The sequence below is a fragment of the Alosa alosa genome, chromosome 16, assembly GCF_017589495.1.
Source record: "Alosa alosa isolate M-15738 ecotype Scorff River chromosome 16, AALO_Geno_1.1, whole genome shotgun sequence".
Classification (NCBI taxonomy): domain Eukaryota; kingdom Metazoa; phylum Chordata; class Actinopteri; order Clupeiformes; family Clupeidae; genus Alosa; species Alosa alosa.
Genome location: NC_063204.1, coordinates 689,677 through 712,999, shown reverse-complemented (window position 1 = coordinate 712,999; position 23,323 = coordinate 689,677). Strand labels below are relative to the sequence as shown.

General features: G+C 41.8%; 1 protein-coding gene across 1 annotated transcript in view; it reads right to left on the bottom strand.

Moving 5' to 3' along the window:
• Positions 1 to 23,323, bottom strand: part of LOC125309432 (zinc transporter ZIP12-like) — a gene marked incomplete at its 5' end in the record, with an annotated part of 53,628 nt that overhangs the window by 7,148 nt on the left and 23,157 nt on the right. The window contains 1 exon segment of the mRNA XM_048266362.1: positions 20,741 to 20,821. Coding sequence (XP_048122319.1) covers positions 20,741 to 20,821 — 81 coding nt within the window.

The following is a 23,323-nucleotide window of genomic DNA, read 5'->3' as shown; positions in this document are numbered from 1 at the left end:
CTGACAACCAGCTGATCCATTCTCACTCACCCATAACATAAATAAACGTGCCCAAATTAGATATTCAATACAAGGGCAACAGCACATAAACAGGATGGTAAACAAATTATATGAAATACACTTATTATAACTGGGCCTTAGTAAAGTGAGTATATGGAATACACTTTTTATAACTGGGCCTTAGTAAAGTGAGTCCAGTATTAAAGGAGAAATATGGCGAGTTTTCACATACAGTAGGTCTCTGTTTCTCAGGTCACCGAGTTTGTCGGTAAAAAAAAAAAAAACGGTTTTACGGTTTTACCTGCTTGAGTTGCTACAGTCAGCAGCTAACACAGTCAGGCAGCTACAGCGCTATACTATGGGGGCATGTCTTTGAGTGAGCTCCCATGGGCATGCCCCTAGAACAGCACTGCAGCTGCCTGGCTGCGTTAGCTGCTGGTTATAGCAACTCGAGCAGGTAAAACCGTTTTTCTGTACCGACAGTACTCAGTGACCTTGAGAAACAGAGATCTGTGATTGGATGGATTTTTCCTTTAACTTATGTGCTGGTGCTACAAATTCACCTAAAAGGTTCTCATTTCCCAATAAACCTTACAGCCCTTGACTGCACATTGTTTCTAAATCTAAATCACATTGCACCTTTAAGACTGACTACCTTTGGCCCCTGACTACCCTTGGCCCCGGCCGTGGCGCAACAGGCTGGGGCACTGTTACGACCCCCTGTGCCCTCTTCAGGCTTGGCATTGCCAATGCACTGATAGTGGTGTCTTTGGTTCCACTAATAGGTTAATGATATACACCTGGGTTAATGGGTTGGGCTATATACAGGGTTGTTTCTTTCTCTCTGTCTCTCTCTCTTGCTGGGTCAGGCACATTTCTAATTTGAAGACACATTGATAGATTTCTTTCCTACACACTTCTTATCTCTTTCTTTATCTTTCACTAGGGATGGGCAGAACAAGGCTTTGTGAAACAACGAAACGTTCGAAGAAATTGTGCTGGAATTGTGTCGAGGCTTCGAAACAATTCGACACGCGTAACTCCATGGTGACATCTAGTGGCCAGTTTTGCTAACATCACATTTTGACCGTGAAGCACAACTGCTTCAGTCGAAGAATATAAATAGCCAACATGGAACGGAAGATTACATCCACAGCCACGTGGTTCAGTGGTTAACACACTTGCATTCGGCCGGAGCGGCCGGTGTTCGACTCCCTGCTTGTGCTTAAAACGTTCAAAGTCAAAGTCTGCTTTATTGTCAATTTCTTCACATGCCAAGACATACAAAGAGATCGAAATTCTGTTTCTCACTATCCCACGGTGGAGACGAGACATATGTATAGTATATGCCTTCATTAACTAGAACATTATTTCAGTTTCATAGTACATTATCCTTTGGAATATGCTGGAGAGGAAAATGCTACAATGATTTTAAAATGTAGGCTATGCTTATGGCCCAGGGTTTTTTTTGGGAACATGTTGTAGGGAAATAAAGGATACATGAATAAAGCAGGTTAGACTAATCAGGTTCAACATGGGAAAAATAATAAACAAATTTCACACTTGGTTTGGATAAACCACTCTCCTCTCCTGCCAGTATTTCAAAGTCTATCTAAACTATCGCTCACTGTCGGTCTCTAGCCTGTCAATTAATCTATATCACTAACCTATCAATCACAAGAATGCACTATCAATCGCTATATGTCGCTATATCTCTCAAAATCTCTCCTCACAAAAAACCCACAAAGATAGCATGTGTTTGAATGACTTTTAAGCATTCTGGGACTTTGTAATTTAGATCAAACAGGTGTTTACTCGGGTAATTGGCTCGCGCGGTAAGTGTGCCACCTGTCCAAACCAAATTGAAACACCACGAAGCCTCACTTAGCCATGGTCATTTGACATTATGCTTTTGAACCACACTTCAAACACTTTTCAAACACTCTATGCTTCGAAGCTCGACACTGTTTCGAAACGTCAGCTTCGAGCGTCACATCCCTATCTTTCACTCCTCTTTTGCAACACCATACTGACGCTTGCATTACACCCACACACTTACATACATTGTAATTTTCTCCCCTAGACATCTTGTGACCTGCAGTAATTTAATATTTATTATTACACGGCTCTTCTTCAGAGTGCTTCAGAAAGTTCCATACTACATGAATGGGGCCTTCCCAACGCTCGGGCCTATGTTAAATCTATATAAATCACCGCAAAGTATATAATCACCGCTGTCAATGGCAACGGGTTGATTAACGCCTTTCATATCCCTCCGCCCAAGAATTCTCGCTCACGCAATGGAATTTCATTGAAAGGAAAGTAAGTTAGTAAGACGCTGCCACGCAACACCTGAAACTGTCGTTTCTATCTGTGGCTAACTATTTATTTTGTCACGGAAGACACCAAACGGTAGCAAAATCATTTTTAAAGATTCATTGTGTTTTTTTCTCGCTTTGGCAAGTAGAAGTCGTAGAGGGAAGATATCGTATTGTCCGTCGGTATCAGAAAATAAGCAAAATAAGCAAAACCCAACCGCAGTGAAGTCGGGTTCTGTTCTCCTGTGGGACTTATTTTCTGATAATTACCGGCGGACAATACATTATCCCTTACATGATTACTTTTAAATAAATATATTTTGGTTGACCAAACCACCTTGTCCGCCTTCCTCTTTTATGTTATAGTCTCGAGCCGGCCGTAACATAAATTGGGGATTCTCGTCTGGAACAACAAACAAGTTGTAAAATTTGGATCCTTTCTGATAACCCGCAAAAATCCAGGTGAGAAGCTCTTGATTGATTCAATTATTGATATCCACTTTTGATAGCCACTTATTTACATGAACGTAAAGTCTGTACGTTGGACGCGGCAGCAGTTTTGGCTGACGAGTATGTGCTCACCCAGAAATCTGTTGACTGTAGATGGGATAACAGTCATGACAGGAGCTACCAGGGTAGACGGAGGAATAGGGATTCCGGTTCCACACAGTCATGACAGGAGCGACCAGGGTAGACGGAGGAATAGGGATTCTGGTTCCACACAGTCCTCTCCCCCAGGTAGCCATGCCCTGACTGCTAAGCAGGAGGTCACATTCTTTTATTGCAGAAAGCTCGGCCATAACATTTCTGAATGTCGTGCTCTTAAGAAAAAGGAAGAGGCTAAATCAGTGGGTTTGATAGCAACTGTTTCAAGGGAAGCCCATGCTGCCACAGCCATCCCACTGGTTATGCTCCTTTTATCACAGAGGGAGAAGTTTTTTCTTTGCCTGGTCAAAATCATAGTGTTGCCATTCGCATTCTCAGAGATACAGGGGGTACCCAGTCTCTTCTGCTGGATGGCGTGCTTCCTCTGTCGGACCAGACTGCGACGGGCAAGAATGTTTGTGTTCGAGGTTTTGAGGCTGTGTCTGTTCCTGTGCCCCTCCACCAGATTCACTTGGCCTCCCACACGGTCGCTGGTAAGGTTGTAGTGGGCGTGCGGCCTTCCCTTCCAGTACCGGGAGTGTCATTTATTCTTGGGAACGATCTGGCGGGAGGTAAAGTTTGCGGGGAAATGTGTGTGGTGTCGTCACCAGTAGGTGTGCCCGTGTCTGAGGTGAGACATTTGTGTAGAGACCGCATTGAAGTGCCAGTTTGCACCGTGGTAAAACAGCTCCCAGATTTAGATTTTGGACAACTGGCTAAGTCTGAGTGTATGAATAAGGTTGACTTGTTAGGTTGGGGTTGGGGTTAGGGTTGGGGTTGGTCAGAGGGGTATTCCAGAAAGGAGGTTTAACAAACACTGAGATAAAACTTAACTTCTGGGTTGTCTGAACCTGTGGCTAAATCCAAGCTGTCGGTTCCAAAACACCGGTTACCAGTTAGTCCAATCAACCCTGTGTTAGATAACCTAGAGTTGTGCGCGTTCACGGCAAACTTATAAAGAATCATCTATTGAGAGTCAAACCATGAGTGAAACCGCTAAAACGAAGAGCACCAGATTTTTCAGAGGAGGAGTAGTCGAGGGCTTACGAGAGAGAGAACTGTAATAACAAAAAAGAGCAATACCTTGCCGCCTTTCGCCCCGAGGGCCTTGCTTGGCAGAGAATAGCCTACTGACCGTAAATGCGCATTTAGGATAGTTTTATTTAATGTCAAAAGCACAATTAAATAATTCAGTGGACATCATGTATTGTAGCCTATTGACTGCTTTAACCCTTAGAACACACCCTTTCTTCTCTGTTACATTGCTCCGCGACTGTTCATCACAACGAGATAAACCTTTATTTTATGACAGAGAAGAAGTGGGGCTTTCCAAAGAGACTTAACTTGTCTGTACGATCAAGTATGAAAATAAAAAAAATCATGAAATTAAAAAAAAAAAAAAAAAATAAAATTGCATCATATTTTAAAGTCTATACTTCTCGGTTCACCCGCGCACCCATTACTCTCGTTTGAATTACTCCGCGAACCCGTGATCGCATAGATATGGCAAGCATATCAGATGAAAGAGGAGACACAGGGCTATCCATTGGTACCATGTCAATCCTTCTGGCTTATAAAAACAGGACGAAGTGATTGCAAAATATTAACGCTATGTACACAAACCAACGCTGTACCCATTACTCTCGGAGTAATTACTGCGGACCCGTGATCGCATAGATATGGCAAGCATATCAGAAGAAAGAGGAGACACAGAGCCTTATCATTTGATACCAAATACATCCTTCTGGGTTATAAAACAGACGAAGTGACAGCAAAATAATAACTTCATATAGCTGGACTTACCCCACGTTTTTGTCTGTTTTGTGGCAAAGCATGTTTATAATCCAACGCTTATTAGTGTTTCTATGGCAAAAACATGTTCATAATCTGGTTTTGAGATCCTAGCAAATTCCTGCATGGCATCCAATTCAAGGCTCACATTGTATCCCAATTTGTTCAACAAAGAAACACCTTTGCCTTTACTTTGTTCAAGGCAATGCAGTAAAAAGTTGAGAATCATCATGAGTGCATACACCATAGTCACACATGCTAACAGGCAAACTTGGGTCAAGTCAGGTCAGATCAGTTCGTGGTCACAGATATGGAGCACAGAATGGTCATTTTTTCATCACTAAATAAAAATGGCATTTATTTCCGTAAATCACACACCACATATTTCTGTAAATTGCTCAGCCCCAGAGTATCCTCCAACATGGCAATTATATTGCCCGCTTCAGGACAGTCTGCCCTACACACACATGAAATGCATGTAGAGCTATGAGCTTGCTGTGCTGTGAGATACAGGTCAAAATATAAGAATTTTATAATATGATTTTATATTTTAATTCTTTAAAAATCAAAATAAAATCAATGCTAGTACTAATACATGAAATGATCTGATAGCCTAGACTCTGCTGAAAAAAACAATATATAACATGTGTGTGTGGCAATTTACAATGACCAGAATAAATCCTTATGAATAAAGGTAGTGAAAATGCCCTAAAAAACAGCTTAGGGTTCTAAGGGTTAAATGATGCTATCTTAAACTAGCCTACCTAAACACAGATTGAGGGCCATATAATTCTTTTGAGAATCCCAAATGTAATTTTCTATTTTAACACGGGTTCTGCAGCTCAAGTTAAACTTTTGCGTCTCCATCATCGGAAGGGTAAAGAATGTCGGAAGGCATGGGTAGCCTATTGGACACATTTCGGTGCACATTTGGAAAATGTAATAAGTGATGCTGACCTGCCAGTTGGTGAAACTACAATTTAATGATTCTCGTGGGTTTGTGTCCAGGAAAACGAATGAAGTTGCGCATGAACTGCTTTAGTGCAAGGCAAACTTTACGCACCGACCGATAGCTTGCCGATATGTTCTGCGTCTCCAATACTAACATTACAAAAACTCGCAGTCGGAGAGCGATCATCGATGCACATAATTTGGAGAGAGGCAAAAAGTGTAGCCTATTGAAAAACTATTTTATCCCAAAGGCCATCGGCATTCTTAACCAAACTAGTAACAACACACATACCTGGCTGAGCTGTTATGTAGCCTAGTCTTAAACTTATTTATTCATTTTCTATATGTTTTCCCTTTTTTGTAGCCTACTGCACTGTAATTATATCTTCAGTGTGTCTGAGATGTTTTTTTGTCCATCCGATGTCTGGTGAGCAAATGTCCACTATGGTGTTGGCTAGCTAAGATTTTTTTTATTCTATTCTAATCCATCGCGAGCTTCCAATGTAGGGATGGAGTCGAGAATGCTTTTCAAGTAGCCAAATTTAGGATTCAGCGGAAAAACTATAGCTCTTGTAAAAACTCGCTTTGGAAAGAAAGGATAGGCTATGTCGGGTCTTATAAGCCCTCTCACAGCTAATTCCACGGATAAATATTACATGATTTTGTGCTTCTTTCTCAATGGGACCTTCTTCAAAAATGAAACGCCATTATGCGGACAAGTGTAAAAATAGCAGCCTGGATGAACATGCTCTGGAAATAACCGGAACATAATTTAACATAACCTGAACAAAACCTACCCCTACCAGGTTAAGTTCAGACCCTATGTTACCATAGTTACTTACATTGCCTGATCATTTTTGAGCTTTCTGGAACTGAAATCCCAGGTTTACAATTTACTCTGGGTTACATACCCAGTTAACTTCAGAGCCTATGTTACCATAGTTACTTACATAGCCTGAGCATATTTGAGCCGTTCTGGAACTGAAATCCCAGGTTTACCGCTAACTCTGGGTTAACATACCCAGTTAAGCCAGTAAACCTGCTTTCTGGAATACCCCCAGGTGAATAATATGCCTGTTGGCCTTCATTGAGGTAGTTACAGTGGGCATCGCTTTCAAATGGCCACTTCAGTCCAAGATACGAGTTGTAAAGCCGCGGAAGCTTTAGTACCACTTTCAGCCACTGTGGTGGCCGTCTTCTGCCACTGTACACGCTCTGCCTGCCACCCTTTTGAAAAAGCTCGAAACGAAATCGAAATTTGCTATCTACATTATTGTCAGTGTTGGGTTAACGCAACTACATAAAATCAAAACAGTGGTGTGATAATTGAGCCAGTAGAGAAATAACTGTTCAGAATTAATCTGTAGCCTTGGGTAGGCTTCTGCGGCGTTTTAACAGGCTAGCTATAGAGGCTTAGACAACTATGACCCACGTTTGGTTTCATAAATTAATTTGCCCTACTTCTGACTGCAATGTAGTCAATTGACTGCTTGACATGTAATTTTTTTTTCTGTACAATAAATAAATACATCTGCTTTATGCGCAGAATTACATTCATATTTGGAACTTACATAGTCCAATGCATCGTTACAACGTTAGTGTTTCCCAAAACCATAGTAGCAATTTAACGCTCGCGAACCACTATCGTAAAGTTGTGTAGTTACAACTACAACCTCTCGACCTGTGGTAGAATGCTAGTAGAAGCATAGTTCCAGGGATCTTCATGTCAAAGCCGTCACTGACGCCAGTTATTTGTATGCAAATTAATAATTATAAATATATTTAGGTTTCTAATTGATATTTACACTTCTAACCACCATACATCCATATTTTAAAATGCCCAAGGCAGAAAATACATAAATTAAAAGTCAATTTGCAGCCATGTGCATTAAGTAAAAGTCACACACCTGCAGATAATAAGGTGGTGCGACTTTTGACGAAGTCAGCTGAGAATATGTAGCCTTTGATTTTCATGGGGGGGGGGGGGGGGGGGGGGTGGTCCTTGTTAGTTTATTTAAACCAAGCCAAGAAGGCTGATTCTGATTTTGATAATATTATCTGCACAAAGATAAACTTAGGTAAACAACGATGTCAATATTGTTGTCAAAATCTAACCCAGATTGAACTCTTGGACAGGGGACTGGTAACTGCTGTGCAACGGGCGGCTGTCATCTGCCGGCCTTAACGCAATACGCGTCACAGAAGTATATGTGCAGGTGCCCGTTCACGTGCTACTAAACGTCATTAACCACCTTAGTCCAGACTACTGAAGTTTGGAAACTATCGTGGTCCAAACTTACAGTACTATGTAAGTCGACAGTTTTGGGAAACAGTCAGAACTTACATGTTGGTTAGTTGAACGATTCATCCTGTTAGTAAAAAGCTAACCTCCGTGAGTTGTACAGAAACGCACCCCAGATCAGCTTGGGGCATTAGTAATCTGTTTATTTTATTTTATGAAGCCTACACAGTAGATCACATGCCACATTCTCACTTTCAATAGACAGATGCAATAGCCATTGGTCAAGTATTGAGTATAAAGCAATTAAGATAGTACCCTATACAAAAAAAGTACTTCATACTATCATAAAATTAGTTAAAACAAATAGCATTTTGCAACTTGACAAAACACTGGATTAAATATCATAGGCACAGGAGAAAACTTGTACATCCATTGGCCCATGGGAGATCACATGCCAGTTGCCTCTCCCTTCAGTGCTATGACTGGATTAGGCTGTGAGCTTGTTTAAGCCAAAAAAAAAAACTATTGCAGATATCAATGCGTCTTTGTTCATGGGTTTGGCCTCAAAGCAGAAGCAGACAACTATGACCCACGTTTTTGGTTTTGTAATTTGCCCTACTTATTGACTGCAATGTAGTCAATTGACTGCTTGACAGGTTATTTTATTTTTCTGTACAATAAACAAATACATCTGCTTTTATGCGCAGAGAATTACGACTTGGCCAGCCTATAGTACGGGTACATTTTGGAGAGAATCGAGAATGTAATGACATAAGAATCTGTAGGCTATTTGTGGCTGGTTACCAGCAAACAATGTTTAATGCATTAACTCAAGGCGTCAAACATTTTCTGAACAATACAAACAGAAAGGATGCAGCAGGCAGCAAATGTAGAAGAGTCATTTCCAGTGGAAGAACAAAATCCTGAATGAAGCCCAAAGATATGAAGGCATATCTGGCAAGTTGTTATTTTTGAAGGCGTAAATGGTTGGGCTATAGGCCCTAGTTTGCAAGAAGGAGACATAAAGCGTGAGCATGCCACACTATCCACAGCTGTGGTGGCGGGGGGTAGGAGGATTACTGTTAGCGCCCAGGATTTATATAAAATTCTTCAACAGAAGGCCTGCCTCAGAATGCAGGCTTGCCCAAAAAAGGCCTGTGGTTTAGCAGCCTACAGTAAGTAGGTCTTAGTGAGTTAGGAGTCCTCTAGACTTCTTTTCAGCTGCCTCAGAGGTGGAAAGTTGCGTTCGTTGGGGGCAGGGCCAGATTAACAATTCATAGACCCTTGGGAACAAATGTCTGATGGCCCCTGCCCCAGCCAAGCGTGAATTGGGCGGTCAGTTAATAGGCCCTATCGTGAAGATTTGTATTGCCATTTAAGGCACGAAGAGCACATCTGTGAGGCCAAGCCTCACCAAGTAGCCCGTTTGTTTACAACTAACATTACATTTAATTAAACAGCTTATAGAATATGCGAAATAGTTTCAACATTTTGAATATCAGTGTTGGGTGAATTAGGAAATGCCTTATGGCTGAAAGCTGCTTGGGATCCCCATCCAAGCAATAACCATACAAAAAGTTAAAACAGATGACATGATGTGCGTCACTGACATAATGCGCCAAATAATATAGCCTAGATATTCCAATATATTCGAATACATCTGTTTATTTTAGAGGGATATTGAGCGTAATTTTTGAGCAATTTTGACAACCCTAATCCACTGTAGGCTCGCCCTATCGCGGTATTAACACCTTCCACCTAACCCGGTGAGTGGGGGTCGCTATAATGCGTGTGAAATAGCACCATTGAGTAGTCTATCTTGAAATAGCCTTAAAATCGTTCGGTGTTGTGTGCCTTCTGGTTTCTCCACCTACTGGTTTCCTTTGCGTGCATGCGCTGCAGCAGTTGTCAGACATTCACAAACAAGTTGTTTTTAGGGCGGTTTGAAGTGCCATGAGCACTTTCGGCTACATTACAGCCACTTGGACAAAAGACATGTAAAAAATATATGTTTTGAAAACTAGCATTAAACTGGATTCGATCCCATAAAAGCAACACAGCGTGACTCTCTCCATCCTGATTCCCTACTCTTTGAGCCAACTAATATGTTACGTGATACAACTATTGCAGGCTACCATCATTTAATAACGCAGGCAACACCCAGGTAACATGTTGTCAGGCTATCTGAAACAAGTGGTTGCCCTTCATCTACAACAACTGGTTACCTTGGGCTGCTACGGTCGCCAGTGCACTGGGCACAGTAGGCCTATGCTACTCTTTGTGGTTGATCAACTAAAAATTAAAGATGTATTTGGTGATGACGTTATTGTAGGCCTAGTAGACCTAAATTCTGGAGAAATTAAATGGTACGAGAAATGATCTACATAGCACCAGACCAAGGATGATGTCTTCAAAGGGTTGAATGAAGGGAGTTTGCAAAAAATTAGTGTATTTTTCAAGTCAATAAACATTCTTAATTTTAGAATGTCTTTGTCAGGGAACATCTGACTTTTAAAAAAACCATAGGCCTGGTAGTCGCTCAGACAAGGAGTTATAAGATAAAGGCAATACCATTTTGTGTCACCTAATGCAGTTCAGTGAATTAGCAAGATACCATCAGAAGGCAACAATCATAAAGCACAGTGCGGCGCTCTCTCTCTCCTTTTTGCATAAAGCTGTCTGCGTGTTGTAGGCTAGATTTAGCGTGAGTTCTTTCTATCTGCTTTACTTTTTGAGAGTTCGCGACCACCTAGGCTATGTTATAGACGTTCTATGAGGTACCAGTGTTTAGCTGTGTCACAAAACAATACGTTTTGTCAGACTACTTTTAAAATGATATTCAGGGCTATATACATTTTAAACATTTGGGGACTGAAGACCCGACAAAGCCTTCGTTAATTCTTCAGGTGGGAAGTGTCAGGAATTTTCATACGAGAGACGCTCTCATTGTTGGTAAGTATATGGAGTAGGGAATTGACAGCAACATATCCAATCACATTATGAGAGATGCTGAATTTAACATAAACTGCGATGTTTGATTTTAAATTAATGTAAATTTAGCCGGGACTGGTTGGCTGGCACATGGTGCTTTCGATGTTTTCAGTGGGTGCCCGAGAGGCGGAGCATCCACGGTATCGGTTTCTATGACAAGCGTATCTCGCTGTTGCATCCATTACAAACAAACATGCAATGTGAACGTCTGGGATTGGGGAGAGCACTAAATGCTCTTCTGAATTCAAGCCTTTAAATGAAAAACACTCTTTAATAATCAAAGAAATAAACGCTAATGAAGTAAACTTGTGACCATCAAAAATAGTTTATCGCCTGTAACTCTGTGATAACAGGACGTAACAGGAAGGCATTTGGCTGAGTAACGGAGGTTAATATGCTCTATATTTTGTCCAAATGATGTCTGTCTATCATCGTTGCACTCTGAGAAAACCAGAATGTTTAATTTGTCCTGCGTTTCTTCTACGGCTGCAAACGGGATTCACTCGCTGTTAACCCAATATTTCTTTATTAGGGCAGGGCAGGCATATTTCTGGCTATTAAATTATTTCTAAACCAGTCTGCTAAAGTCTGTAGTGAAGTCTGTGTAGGGTTTTCCAGCTCCATTTCTTTTTACGAGACACCCTGCTCACTTGAGACCTCTGCCGGTTGTTGCAGCGTCGTTGCAGCGTCACTCCATAAATTTAGATATTTTACATCATCCCATTGATCAAATGGTAGAGGCTCTCAATTGTGAATTAGGCGCTCTGCTTGACAGAGTGGCACCCTTAAAGACTTAAAAAAGGCCCTGTAGCAAACTGACACCTTGGATGAACAAAAATATTGTGAAACCTTTACTTAAAAGTCAAATCTTGACCATACCAATCTGAGCAACTACAGGCCTATATCAAATCTATCGTTTTTTGAGCAAAGTACTTGAAAAAGTTGTTTGTAATCAGTTAAATACCTTCCTCAACGAAAACAGTATCCTTGAAAAAAAATTCCAATCAGGTTTTAGATCAAATCACAGCACAGAAACGGCTCTAGTAAAAATAGTCAATGATCTCAGACTAGCTACTGACTCAAACAAAGTCTCAATCCTTATTCTTCTGGATTTGAGGCTGCATTTGACACCATTGATCATAGCATCCTAATTCCACGCCTTGCTGAAGTGGGTGGGTCTCTCTGATAATGCTCTAAACTGGTTTCAAACCTACATTACTGGCAGAGATTTTTTATATCAGTCTAGGAGATCATGTATCTGAAAAACATGACTTGCCTTTTGGTGTGGCCCAGGGTAGCTGCCCTGGTCCCCTGCTATTTCTCTATATATGCTTCCATTGGGAAACGTCATAAGTCAGCATAATGTAAACTTCCACAGCTCACGCAGATGATACCCAATTGTATATTTCTGTGGAGCCAACTAACCCAGATGGCCTTTGCTCCCTCACTGCATGCCTAACCTCCATTAATCAGTGGATGAGCAAAACTTTTTGAAACTAAATGATGACAAAACAGAGGTACTTCTGGTTGGACCAAAACTAAAGCGAGATATTATTCTTAGTAATCTGGGAACTTGGCGCACCAGGTCAAACCAAAAGTAACAAGCCTCGGTGTCATCTTAGATGCAGAGTTAAGTTTTAAGCCCCATATCAGTAAAGTTACTCAGACAGCCTATTTCCACTTGAGAAACATTGCCAAAGTGCGGCCCTTTTAACTCAACAAGATGCAGAAAAAACTAATTCCATGCTTTATCACTAGCAGGTTAGACTACTGCAATGCACTTTTCACTGGTCTTCCCAAAAACATCTAAAGAAATTGGCACTCATACAGAACTCTGCGGCTAGACTTTTAACTAAGACTAAGAAGAGAGAACACATCACCCCTGTGTTGGCTGAACTGCACTGGCTCCTATTTCCTATAGAATTGATTTTAAGGTTATGTTAATTGCTTACAAAGCTCTGAATGGCATAGCACCTTCATATATCTCTGAGCTTTTAATATCTTATCAACCACAAAGGAAACTTAGATCATCCAATTCTAATCTTTTAATCGTACCCAAAGTGCTCCACAAACAAAGTGGAGAAGCTGCGTTTATCCATTATGCCCCCCAAACTATGGAACACCCTGCCTCTGTACATCAAGCAGGCGAAGTTCAGTAAATATTTTTAAAAAGATCTGAAAACATACCTGTACAGGAAAGCTTTTAGTTAACTCATCTTATCCTGTAGACTACTTTTTTCAGATTATTCTACATCTGCTACTATTGAGGGCGCAGCCAGCCAGAAGCAGATGGGCTCCCTTAAGTCAGGTTCTGCTCAAGGTTTCTTCCTGGAATATGGGAGTTTTTTTTTCCTTGCCACAGTTGCCATATGGCGTGCTTGTGGGGGTAAAGGGTTAAGGCTGCCAGTCTTATTACGTCATTTTCTATATTTTTGATATGTTGCTGAGTAGATCATAAACAGCAAAGAAAAGTGATTGATAATGACTGACTGACCATTATTGTGTTACATGCTTCAAATGTAAAGCACTTTGAGCTGCATTCTGTGTATGAAAGGTGCTATACAAATAAAGCTTATTCACTGGAAAAATACAAATTAAAGTTGCGTGATCCCGCACGCGGACCGCGAGGGAAGCTGGGCAAGTCGAAGCTCTGCCCACTGTAACTGTTCTGATGCGGAGAGTGAGGCATCCGTGGTGGAGCCTCTTGTAGGAAGTGAGGGTAGTGCCTCAGCTGAGATTGAGGGCGGCCTACCACCATATTTACCCTCATTGTCATTATTGCTGTTATTGTTTTTGTTAATGACATTTGTTTCTATCTTCACAGTGCATAGTACTGAGCTCGGGTTGGCGCCACCCATTTGGTGCTTGTGTTCTGTGGAGGATCCCAACACAGTGGGGCAAATTAGGTGTTGCTCTGTGTCCTTTACTGGTGCTCATCACTGTGGTAGTCTGGTTCTGTGGCAAACCTATTTGGGTTTCAAAGGGGAGTCTTGGCAAAACTCCCCATTGTTTCCAAAAATTACTCCAGGGTAACTTTGCGTGGGAAAATAGGCCTTATTTTGACACTGATTGGTTTATCATGTGGGATGGTGTTTTTGTCTGTTCTTGGATTTAATTAATGTTATTATGCCTCTGTGTTTTCTCTTGTCCATTCTGCTCTCTACTGTCCTAGGATATGGGCCTAGGATATGGAGGTAGTAGTGGATATCGTTAGGACCACAGGAGGTCTTTGAATTTGTTTTGAAGATTTCCTTGAGGAAAACTTCTTTAGGGAGGGAGGTGTTACGACCCCCTGTGCCCTCTTCAGGCTTGGCATAGCCAATGCACTGATAGTGGTGTCTTTGGTTTCACTAATTGGTTAATGGTATACACCTGGGTTAATGGGTTGGGCTATATACAGGGTTGTTTCTCTCTCTCTCTCTTGCTGGGTCACTTCTGGGTCACGGCTCCCACACACAGCTGCGTGCATCGCGTTGCTGGAGACGCATCCCATTCACGTGATTCGTTGCCGAACTGAATTGTGGGTCCGTCGCGTCGCGTTTCTCCCGCTGCTCGCGTTGAGGAGTTCAGCTGTTGCTGCACCGACAGACGGCACCGGCCAATCAAGCCAAACTACGGATGGCACCAACCAATCACATTACGGTTTTACTTCAAGTCATTTGCATAGCTACCGTCGGGAACACCCACTGGAATGCGTTGACGGAACGCAGCTGTGTGTGGGAGCCGTTAGGCACATTGATAGATTTCTTGCGTTACACCCACGCACTTACATACATTGTAGTTTTCTCCCCTAGACATCTTGTGAACTGCAGTAATTTAATATTTAATGATTACTTTGAAATAAATATATTTTGGTTGACCAAACCACCTTGTCCGCCTTCATCTTTTATGTTATGGTCTCGAGCCGGCCGTAACAGGCACCTGCACCGTATGCCGGCACACCGGGTTCGGTACCCACCCCGTGGTCCTTTCCGGATCCCACCCCGACTCTCTCTCCCACTCGCTTCCTGTCATTCTCCACTGTCTTGTCATTAAAAGGCATTCAAAAAGCCCCAAAAATATACTTAAAAAGACTGACAACCCTTTATTATTTATGAGAAAAGATGAGAAAACCCCTCCCTGCCTCACTCAGCCCATGGACATGGGTTAAAAACAAGAGGCAGTAATACCCTCTGTCCACTATAAAGGGCATTGAATAAAAGTTATGTTTTGAAACTGTTAAAATGACTGGCCATTTGTGAAATCTCTCTAAATTGAAGTGAAGACCCTCATATTCAGGAAACAAGTTGATTATTATCAATAGAAACATAAGACCCCCCCCCCCCATACACACACACACACACACATATGTCTGCCATTTTGAAAAGAAAGTGTTACCTTAAATCTCCTTGTTACCATCTACTTTCTACGGATTTACTGGCTACCGATTATATCTCGTGAACAAACTCTTGCATAAACTGTTGTTGCTTTCGAGGCTTTGATTATCGGACTCTATAACCTTGATCGCCAAACTTTTCTGTCAAACGTTAACGTTAAACGTTAAGCCAGTATCAAGGGCTGCAAATAATACCGGGCCAAGGAAACGATATCTGGAAGAAGAAAGCATCAAATTCCTTCTAACGTCTCTCAAAACTAGTGACTCAATATAAAAGTGAGATCTTCTCAGATTACTTACCCGCTACCCGCTACCGAGTTATCAAGGAACTGCACGATATCGCTGTTGCTAGCCAACTAGCAAACAAGCGTTTAAAAAACAGTTGACACCGGCGAGCCCTCGCCGCGCGACACGATGCCTCCCCTCAGCTGTGCACCAGGCTGCGACTCATGCGTCCTTCTCAGTTTTAAAAGATAGTGGAACTTCGGCCAGAATAGCGACCCTCCATCAGATTGAGAAGGATGAACAGTTCCTCGACACCATTCTCTCCGTAAGTAACGTTACCTCTCTTACACACACAAATGCCAGATGCCCTGATTTCACTCTGTCCTCCAATACTTTAACCATGCCATGCACTAATGCAACTTCTGTCCCTGTTGCCTCTCCCGGCCTCTGCTGAGAACCAAGCCTGCTCTGCTGGCCAGCTCCACTCCACACCAGCCTGAGCCATGGCGTAGAAGCAAGCATCACAAGCGGCAGACGGTCCGGACGGCACTCAGGCCCAGCCCAACCTATACGACTGGAAAATCGCTATGCCATTCTGACCGAGGATGAGGAGCCCCTCCAGCCCCGAGACAACCATCCTGGTCCCTCCTCAAAGTCGGCCCCCGACCCCCTCCTCCCGGACCTCATCAAGCCTCCACCCTGGTCGCCGGCAGTTCCATGGTTAGAGACCTCTGCATTCCCCATCATGTAGCGGTCCCTCCAAGGTCTACTGCTTCCCTGGTGCCAAGGTCCTTGACATCCAGCAGAAACTCCCAAGCATCCTGGCCCGCCACACCAAGGTCAACAACATCATCATTACACGTGGGCACGAACGACATCAGAGATAAGCAGTCAGTAGCACTGCAGGAAAACTACAAAACTCTCATCACCACTCTGATGGGCACAGAAAAACGCTTTTGTCATCTCTGGGCCTCTCCCTACCTACAGAAAAGGTGCTGAGAGATGGTCCAGACTGTTCGATCTCCACACCTGGCTCAACGCTACTGCGCTTCCTAAGCATCCCTATGTCAACAACTGGAGCTTGTTCTGGGAGAGGCCCAGTATGCTGGCGTGATGGTCTCCACCCAAACCAACATGGAGCCAGGCTACTCTCTGACAACACATAGCGCCCACACTGAGACATTGACATTCTGTAGAAAATATTACAGATTCACGCCCCAGGTATTGATTTGAATGGCATTATACATGTGGATGAGTCTGAGAATGTTTTCTGCAGGGTAACATACAATACTACTACCATAGATCAAGCTGTGTCATGCAATAGCATGACTTATGCTTATAGTTTTATTCCAACGTTGATTTCTACCCAACGATAGTAAAAAGAAAAGACAAATTTAAAACTAGAAACCTAACAAATATTCTTTCCATACCTCAGCATATTCCTCAAAAGCCAGAGGCATTTTCAGCTAACATGGGTTTACTAAATATAGGTGCACTTACTACCAAAACCTTTGCAATCAATGATTTTATTAGTGAAAAAATTGGATTTTCTGTTTCTTGTTGAAACCTGGCTGACTTCAGACAGCGAAGCTGTTCTTGTTGAGACTTGTCCCCAAATTATAATTTCTTCCACTCAATTAGACAAGGCAAACGAGGTGGTGGAATTGCCTCCATTCTCTCAAACAAAATATAGTTGCACACGAGTCAACTTTGGCTAATTCGCTTCCTTTGAGTATATTGCCCTCACTCTGAAGGCTGACCCAGCTGTACTTCTATTAACCTTATACCGCCCTCCTAAACTATGGACTGGCTTTCTCGACCAGTTTTCTGAACTTATGTCGCTCATCATCACTAGCTATGATCGGATAATTGTAAATGGCTTAATTTCAATATTCATGTCAATAAGACAACTGATGCTAAAGCCAGTAAGTTCCTTAATGTGTTGGACAGTTTAGAGCTAAAGCAGCATGTTACAGGACCCACCCACAACCTTGGCAACACCCCGATCTAGTCATTTCCAGAGGGATAGAAGTCACAGACTTATCAGTAAATGATATAAATATGTCTGATCATCATTGTGTATCTTTTAATATTGTACTACATACTCCAAAAAATTCATCCCGAAATTGCAATCAAATCGCGACTCTTGGACATTAGAGCAGAACAGCAGTTCATAGCTCTTATAGACTCCATAAATTTAGATATTTTACATCATCCCATTGATCAAATGGTAGAGGCTCTTAATCGTGAATTAGGCGCTCTGCTTGACAGAGTGGCACCCTTAAAGACTAAAAAAGGCCCTGTAGCAAACTGACACCTTGGATGAACGAAAATATCCATGATCTAAAAAGATCATGTAGGAAAGCTGAGAGAACATGGAGAAAAAAAACTAAGTTACAGGTTCACCGTGCCATTCTAAAAAAAAAAATTGCAAATTATAATAGAGCTATTCGAATGAGAGGAGGAACCACTTCTCTAAGGTAATTGCTGAAAACAGTGGAAACTCTAGGGTGTTGTTCTCTACCATTGATAGGCTATTGCATCAAACACCTTTTGATACACTCAGTCAGGCATCCTCTCTAAGATGCGTAAGAATTTGCAGACTTCTTCAAAAACAAAGTCATTTCTATAAGGGAGGCTATTGGTAACACAAGTAATATGTTTGATAGTACACCCAAAACAGCCCCCCAAAATTAAGGTCCTTTAGCACTATTACTCAATCTGAGCTTGGTAAAATTATAACTCAAACCGCTCCTCAACATGTGTTTTAGATCCAATCCCTACTACATTCCTCAAAAAAAGTATATGATGGCTTAGCTCCCTTTTTTCTCAAGGTAATAAATACCTCATTAGAAACAGGTATATTTCCAACTGCTTTTAAAACCGCTGTTGTGAAACCTTTAAAAAAAGTCAAATCTTGACCATACCAATCTGAGCAACTACAGGCCTATATCAAATCTATCGTTTTTTGAGCAAAGTACTTGAAAAAGTTGTTTGCAATCAGTTAAATACCTTCCTCAACGAAAACAGTATCCTTGAAAAATTCCAATCAGGTTTTAGATCAAATCACAGCACAGAAACGGCTCTAGTAAAGATAGTCAATGATCTCAGACTAGCTACCGACTCAAACAAAGTCTCAATCCTTATTCTTCTGGATTTGAGTGTGGCATTTGACACCATTGATCATAGCATCCTAATTCACCGCCTTAAGAAGTGGGTGGGTCTCTCTGATAATGCTCTAAACTGGTTTCAAACCTACATTACTGGCAGAGATTTTTATATCAATCTAGGAGATCATGTATCTGAAAAACATGACTTGCCTTTTGGTGTGGCCCAGGGGAGCTGCCTTGGTCCCCTGCTATTTCTCTATATATGCTTCCATTGGGAAACGCCATAAGTCAGCATAATGTAAACTTCCACAGCTAATGCAGATGATACCCAATTGTATCTTTCTGTGGAGCCAACTAACCCAGATGGCCTTTGCTCCCTCACTGCATGCCTAACCTCCATTAATCAGTGGATGAGCAAAAACTTTTTGAAACTAAATGATGACAAAACAGAGGTACTTCTGGTTGGACCAAAACTAAAGCGAGATATTATTCTTAGTAATCTGGGGAACTTGGCACACCAGGTCAAACCAAAAGTAACAAGCCTCGGTGTCATCTTAGATGCAGAGTTAAGTTTTAGGCCCCATAAAGTTACTCAGACAGCCTATTTCCACTTGAGAAACATTGCCAAAGTGCAGCCCTTTTTAACTCAACAAGATGCAGAAAAACTAATTCACGCCTTTATCACTAGCAGGTTAGACTACTGCAATGCACTTTTCACTGGTCTTCCCAAAAACATCTAAAGAAATTGGCACTCATACAGAACTCTGCGGCTAGACTTTTAACTAAGACTAAGAAGAGAGAACACATCACCCCTGTGTTGGCTGAACTGCACTGGCTCCCTATTTCCTATAGAATTGATTTTAAGGTTATGTTAATTACTTACAAAGCTCTGAATGGCATAGCACCTTCATATATCTCTGAGCTTTTAATATCTTATCAACCACAAAGGAAACTTAGATCATCCAATTCTAATCTTTTAATCGTTACCCAAAGTGCTCCACAAACAAAGTGGAGAAGCTGCGTTTATCCATTATGCCCCAAACTATGGAACACCCTGCCTCTGTACATCAAGCAGGCGAAGTTCAGTAAATATTTTAAAAAAGATCTGAAAACATACCTGTACAGGAAAGCTTTTAGTTAACTCATCTTATCCTGTAGACTACATTTTCAGATTATTCTACATCTGCTACTATTGAGGGCAGCCAGCCAGAAGCAGATGGGCTCCCCTATTAAGTCAAGTTCTGCTCAAGGTTTCTTCCTGGAATATGGGAGTTTTTCCTTGCCACAGTTGCCATATGGCGTGCTTGTGGGGGTAAGAGGGTTAAGGCTGCCAGTCTTATGGCGTCATTTTCTATATTTTTGATATGTTGCTGAGTATAACATAAACAGCAAAGAAAAGTGATTGATAATGACTGACTGACTATTATTGTGTTACATGCTTCAAATGTAAAGCACTTTGAGCTGCATTCTGTGTATGAAAGGTGCTATACAAATAAAGCTTTATTACTTAAGTGTTACTTTCTGTTACCATACACATATAATTGTGACATCACCAGAAAGCCCAGGATGTTCTCTTGGGGGTGTAGTAGGAGTCAAACAGATGGTATAAATGGTGCTTGGTCTAAAGGTCTTAGACTCATGTCCCCCCGAGGATAAAATTGAATTGCTGGGTCTCAGGAGGGTATTCCTATAGCTACTCACCCTCCCATCTACTTGCCCCCCTGATCCCAGCTACTTGCCCCCTGATTCCAGCTACTTGCGCCCCTGATTCCAGCTACTTGCCCCCCTGATTCCAGCAACTTGCGCCCCTGATTCCAGCTACTTGCCCCTCTGATTCCCCCTGATTCCAGCTACTTGCCTTTTTGGTTCCCAGCTACTCACCCTTCTGGCTTCATTCCTCACACTGACGGCAGCATGGAACAGAAGCCACAGAGGGAAAACAGCCACAATGCAGAGTCAGCGCAAGTATCTGCTAATCTCTAAACAGTCAGCGCAAGTATCTGCTAATCTCTAAACAGTCAGCGGAAGTATCGGCTAATCTCTAAACAACACGCAACAAGTGCAACAGCTGTGGAGAGACAAACAGACTAACCAATTGCACGGTGGAGATGGACTTTCCCCTCTGACTCTCACCATTACTTTTTAGCTCAAGGGTGACAGCATGGGAGTGAGCCTGCCGAATACAGAGAGAGAGAATGAGAGAGAGAGAGAGAGAGTGAGAGAAAGAGAGAGAGAGAGAGTCAAGTCAAGTCAAGTCAAGTTTATTTATATAGCGCATTTCATACACAGAGGTCATTCAATGTGCTTTACATAAACAAAACCAAACAATAATAACAAATAAAAGCATAGAAGGGCAATATAGTCAAAGAATAGTTAAAAGGTAAAGATCATAATAAAACATAAGGAGAGAGAGAAAGAGAGAGAGATCACACTTTCATTAATAATCACACATAGTTATTCTCTCAATCAGGCAAAAATGGACGTCACAATATCAACATTCAGCTTCTTCTTTTTATTGTATTTCTAATAATGAGTGGGTAATTATATTTGACATAAACACACCACATACACATAAACACACACACACACACACACAAACACACTACACACACACAAACACACTACACACAGATAAACACATGCAGATACACACACACACAAACACACACACAAACAACACACTTTATTTGCAACCACGAACCTAACGGCATCCAGCATGGTTGCAGCGGCAACTGCAAAAAAACGATAATGGGACAATATTAATTATCCACCTTACTTTCAGGGTGGCAAACTGACGGTTGAGGGAACACGGACATTCGACAAACTTTTCATTGTGCGGACAATAGCGCTTCCTGGTCTGGGGACTGAGAAAGACCCGGCGGAAAAGTCTAATTGAGGAACAATATCGTTAGGTACAGTGGAGTGTGACGTACTGCACAAGCAGAGGTCAAGTGTGCAGGACAAGAGGGGTGTTTGGGACATTCTGGTTATGTATGCTATGTATTAGGTTATGAAAGTAGATAATAGGATTGCCTTGTTATGAAACTGTGGGTTTTATGGTATGGAATGTATTATTGGATATTTATATAGAATATAGAAGTATTATAAAAATATATTTATATATTTATATAGAAGATGCGTTTTGTTAGTTGATTGATTAATTGATTGTGCATTGGTTTAGTCGGCAGAGTTAAATTCTCTGGTGGGACTATGGTTGAGGGCAGAAGGAGGGAGAATGGTCTGAGGTGAGCAAGTGATTGCCCCTGCGTATAGGCATAACACTCGTTTTGTGATTTGGTTTACCCTATAATGGTTTTGGTTTACCCTATAATTGAAGAGGGTGGTCAAAGTTAATTTTGATATGTTTTGAAAGTTTAGTGATTGATTTGAGATTTTTGTTTGGAGTTTGGTTTTTTTATTTTCCGATTTTCTCCATACTGGTGGTATATGCATGCAGCTGCTAAGGTGGAAATAAAACCTGGCTATTTTTGAGAAACATCACCACTGTCTCCTATTTCCATCACCGCAACGCCATCCCGATCACACACACGCACACAAACACGTAGCCCACGGGTCATGAGCAATAGCAGTCTCTCTAAGAGGAAGAATCCGTAGATCCCTGTGATACTCACACACATACATTCACTAACACACACACACACACGCGCGCGCACACACACACAAACACGCGCGCATGCACACACACACACATACACACACACACACATATGGGGCCGTCTAGGCCTTAATTCATACTTGGTCTTACACACACTATCATAATCTTGCACATACACCACTATACTCATGCACACTCACTATTATAGTCATTTTACATGTATGTATGAGAGGGTATAATTAGTATGTATGTGTGAGAGTATAGTAGTGTATGTGAGAGAGTAAAGAGTATAGTAGTGTATGTGAGAGAGTATAGTAGTGTATGTGAGAGAGTTTAGTAGTATATGTGAGAGAATATAGTAGTGTATCCCTGCTGAAAAAAATAACTAGAAACCAACTTATGCTGGTAGCTGGTTTTAGCTGGTCTTTGCTGGTTTTCTTCCAGCTCTTGCTGGTCTTTGCTGGTGTAGCTGGTTGGACCACCAGCTGGATATGCTGGCGTGACCATCTGAGGAAGCTGGTCATGCTGGTTTGACCAGCCTGTCGTGTGAGATACAGCTGGTGCAAGATGGTCATGCTGGTGACCAGCCTGCCAAGCTTGACATTGTTTGTGTAAGATGGTCATGCTGGTTTGACCAACATAAGCTGGCGTGGCCTGTTAAACCAGCAGTGTAGACCAGCAACACCCGCTAAAATGACCAGCTTGAGGTGGTATGACAAGCAAAACCAGCTGAATTACCATTGTTAGGTGGGTAAACCAGCTGAAGGTATGTTTTCGCAATATATTTGCTGGTCTAGCTGGTCAACCATCATAGGGTGGTCAAACAAGCTGGTCAACCAGCAAACCACCTTTAGCTGGTCAGGCTGTTTTTTTCAGCAGGGATGTGAGAGACTATAGTAGTGTATGTGAGAGAGTATAGTCGTATATGTGAGAGAGTTTGGTAGTGTATGCAAGAGAGTATAGTATGCAAGAGAGTTTTATAGTGTATGCGAGAAGGTATAGTAGTGAATGTGAGAGAGTATAGTGGTGTATGTGAGAGAGTATAGTAGTGTATGTGAG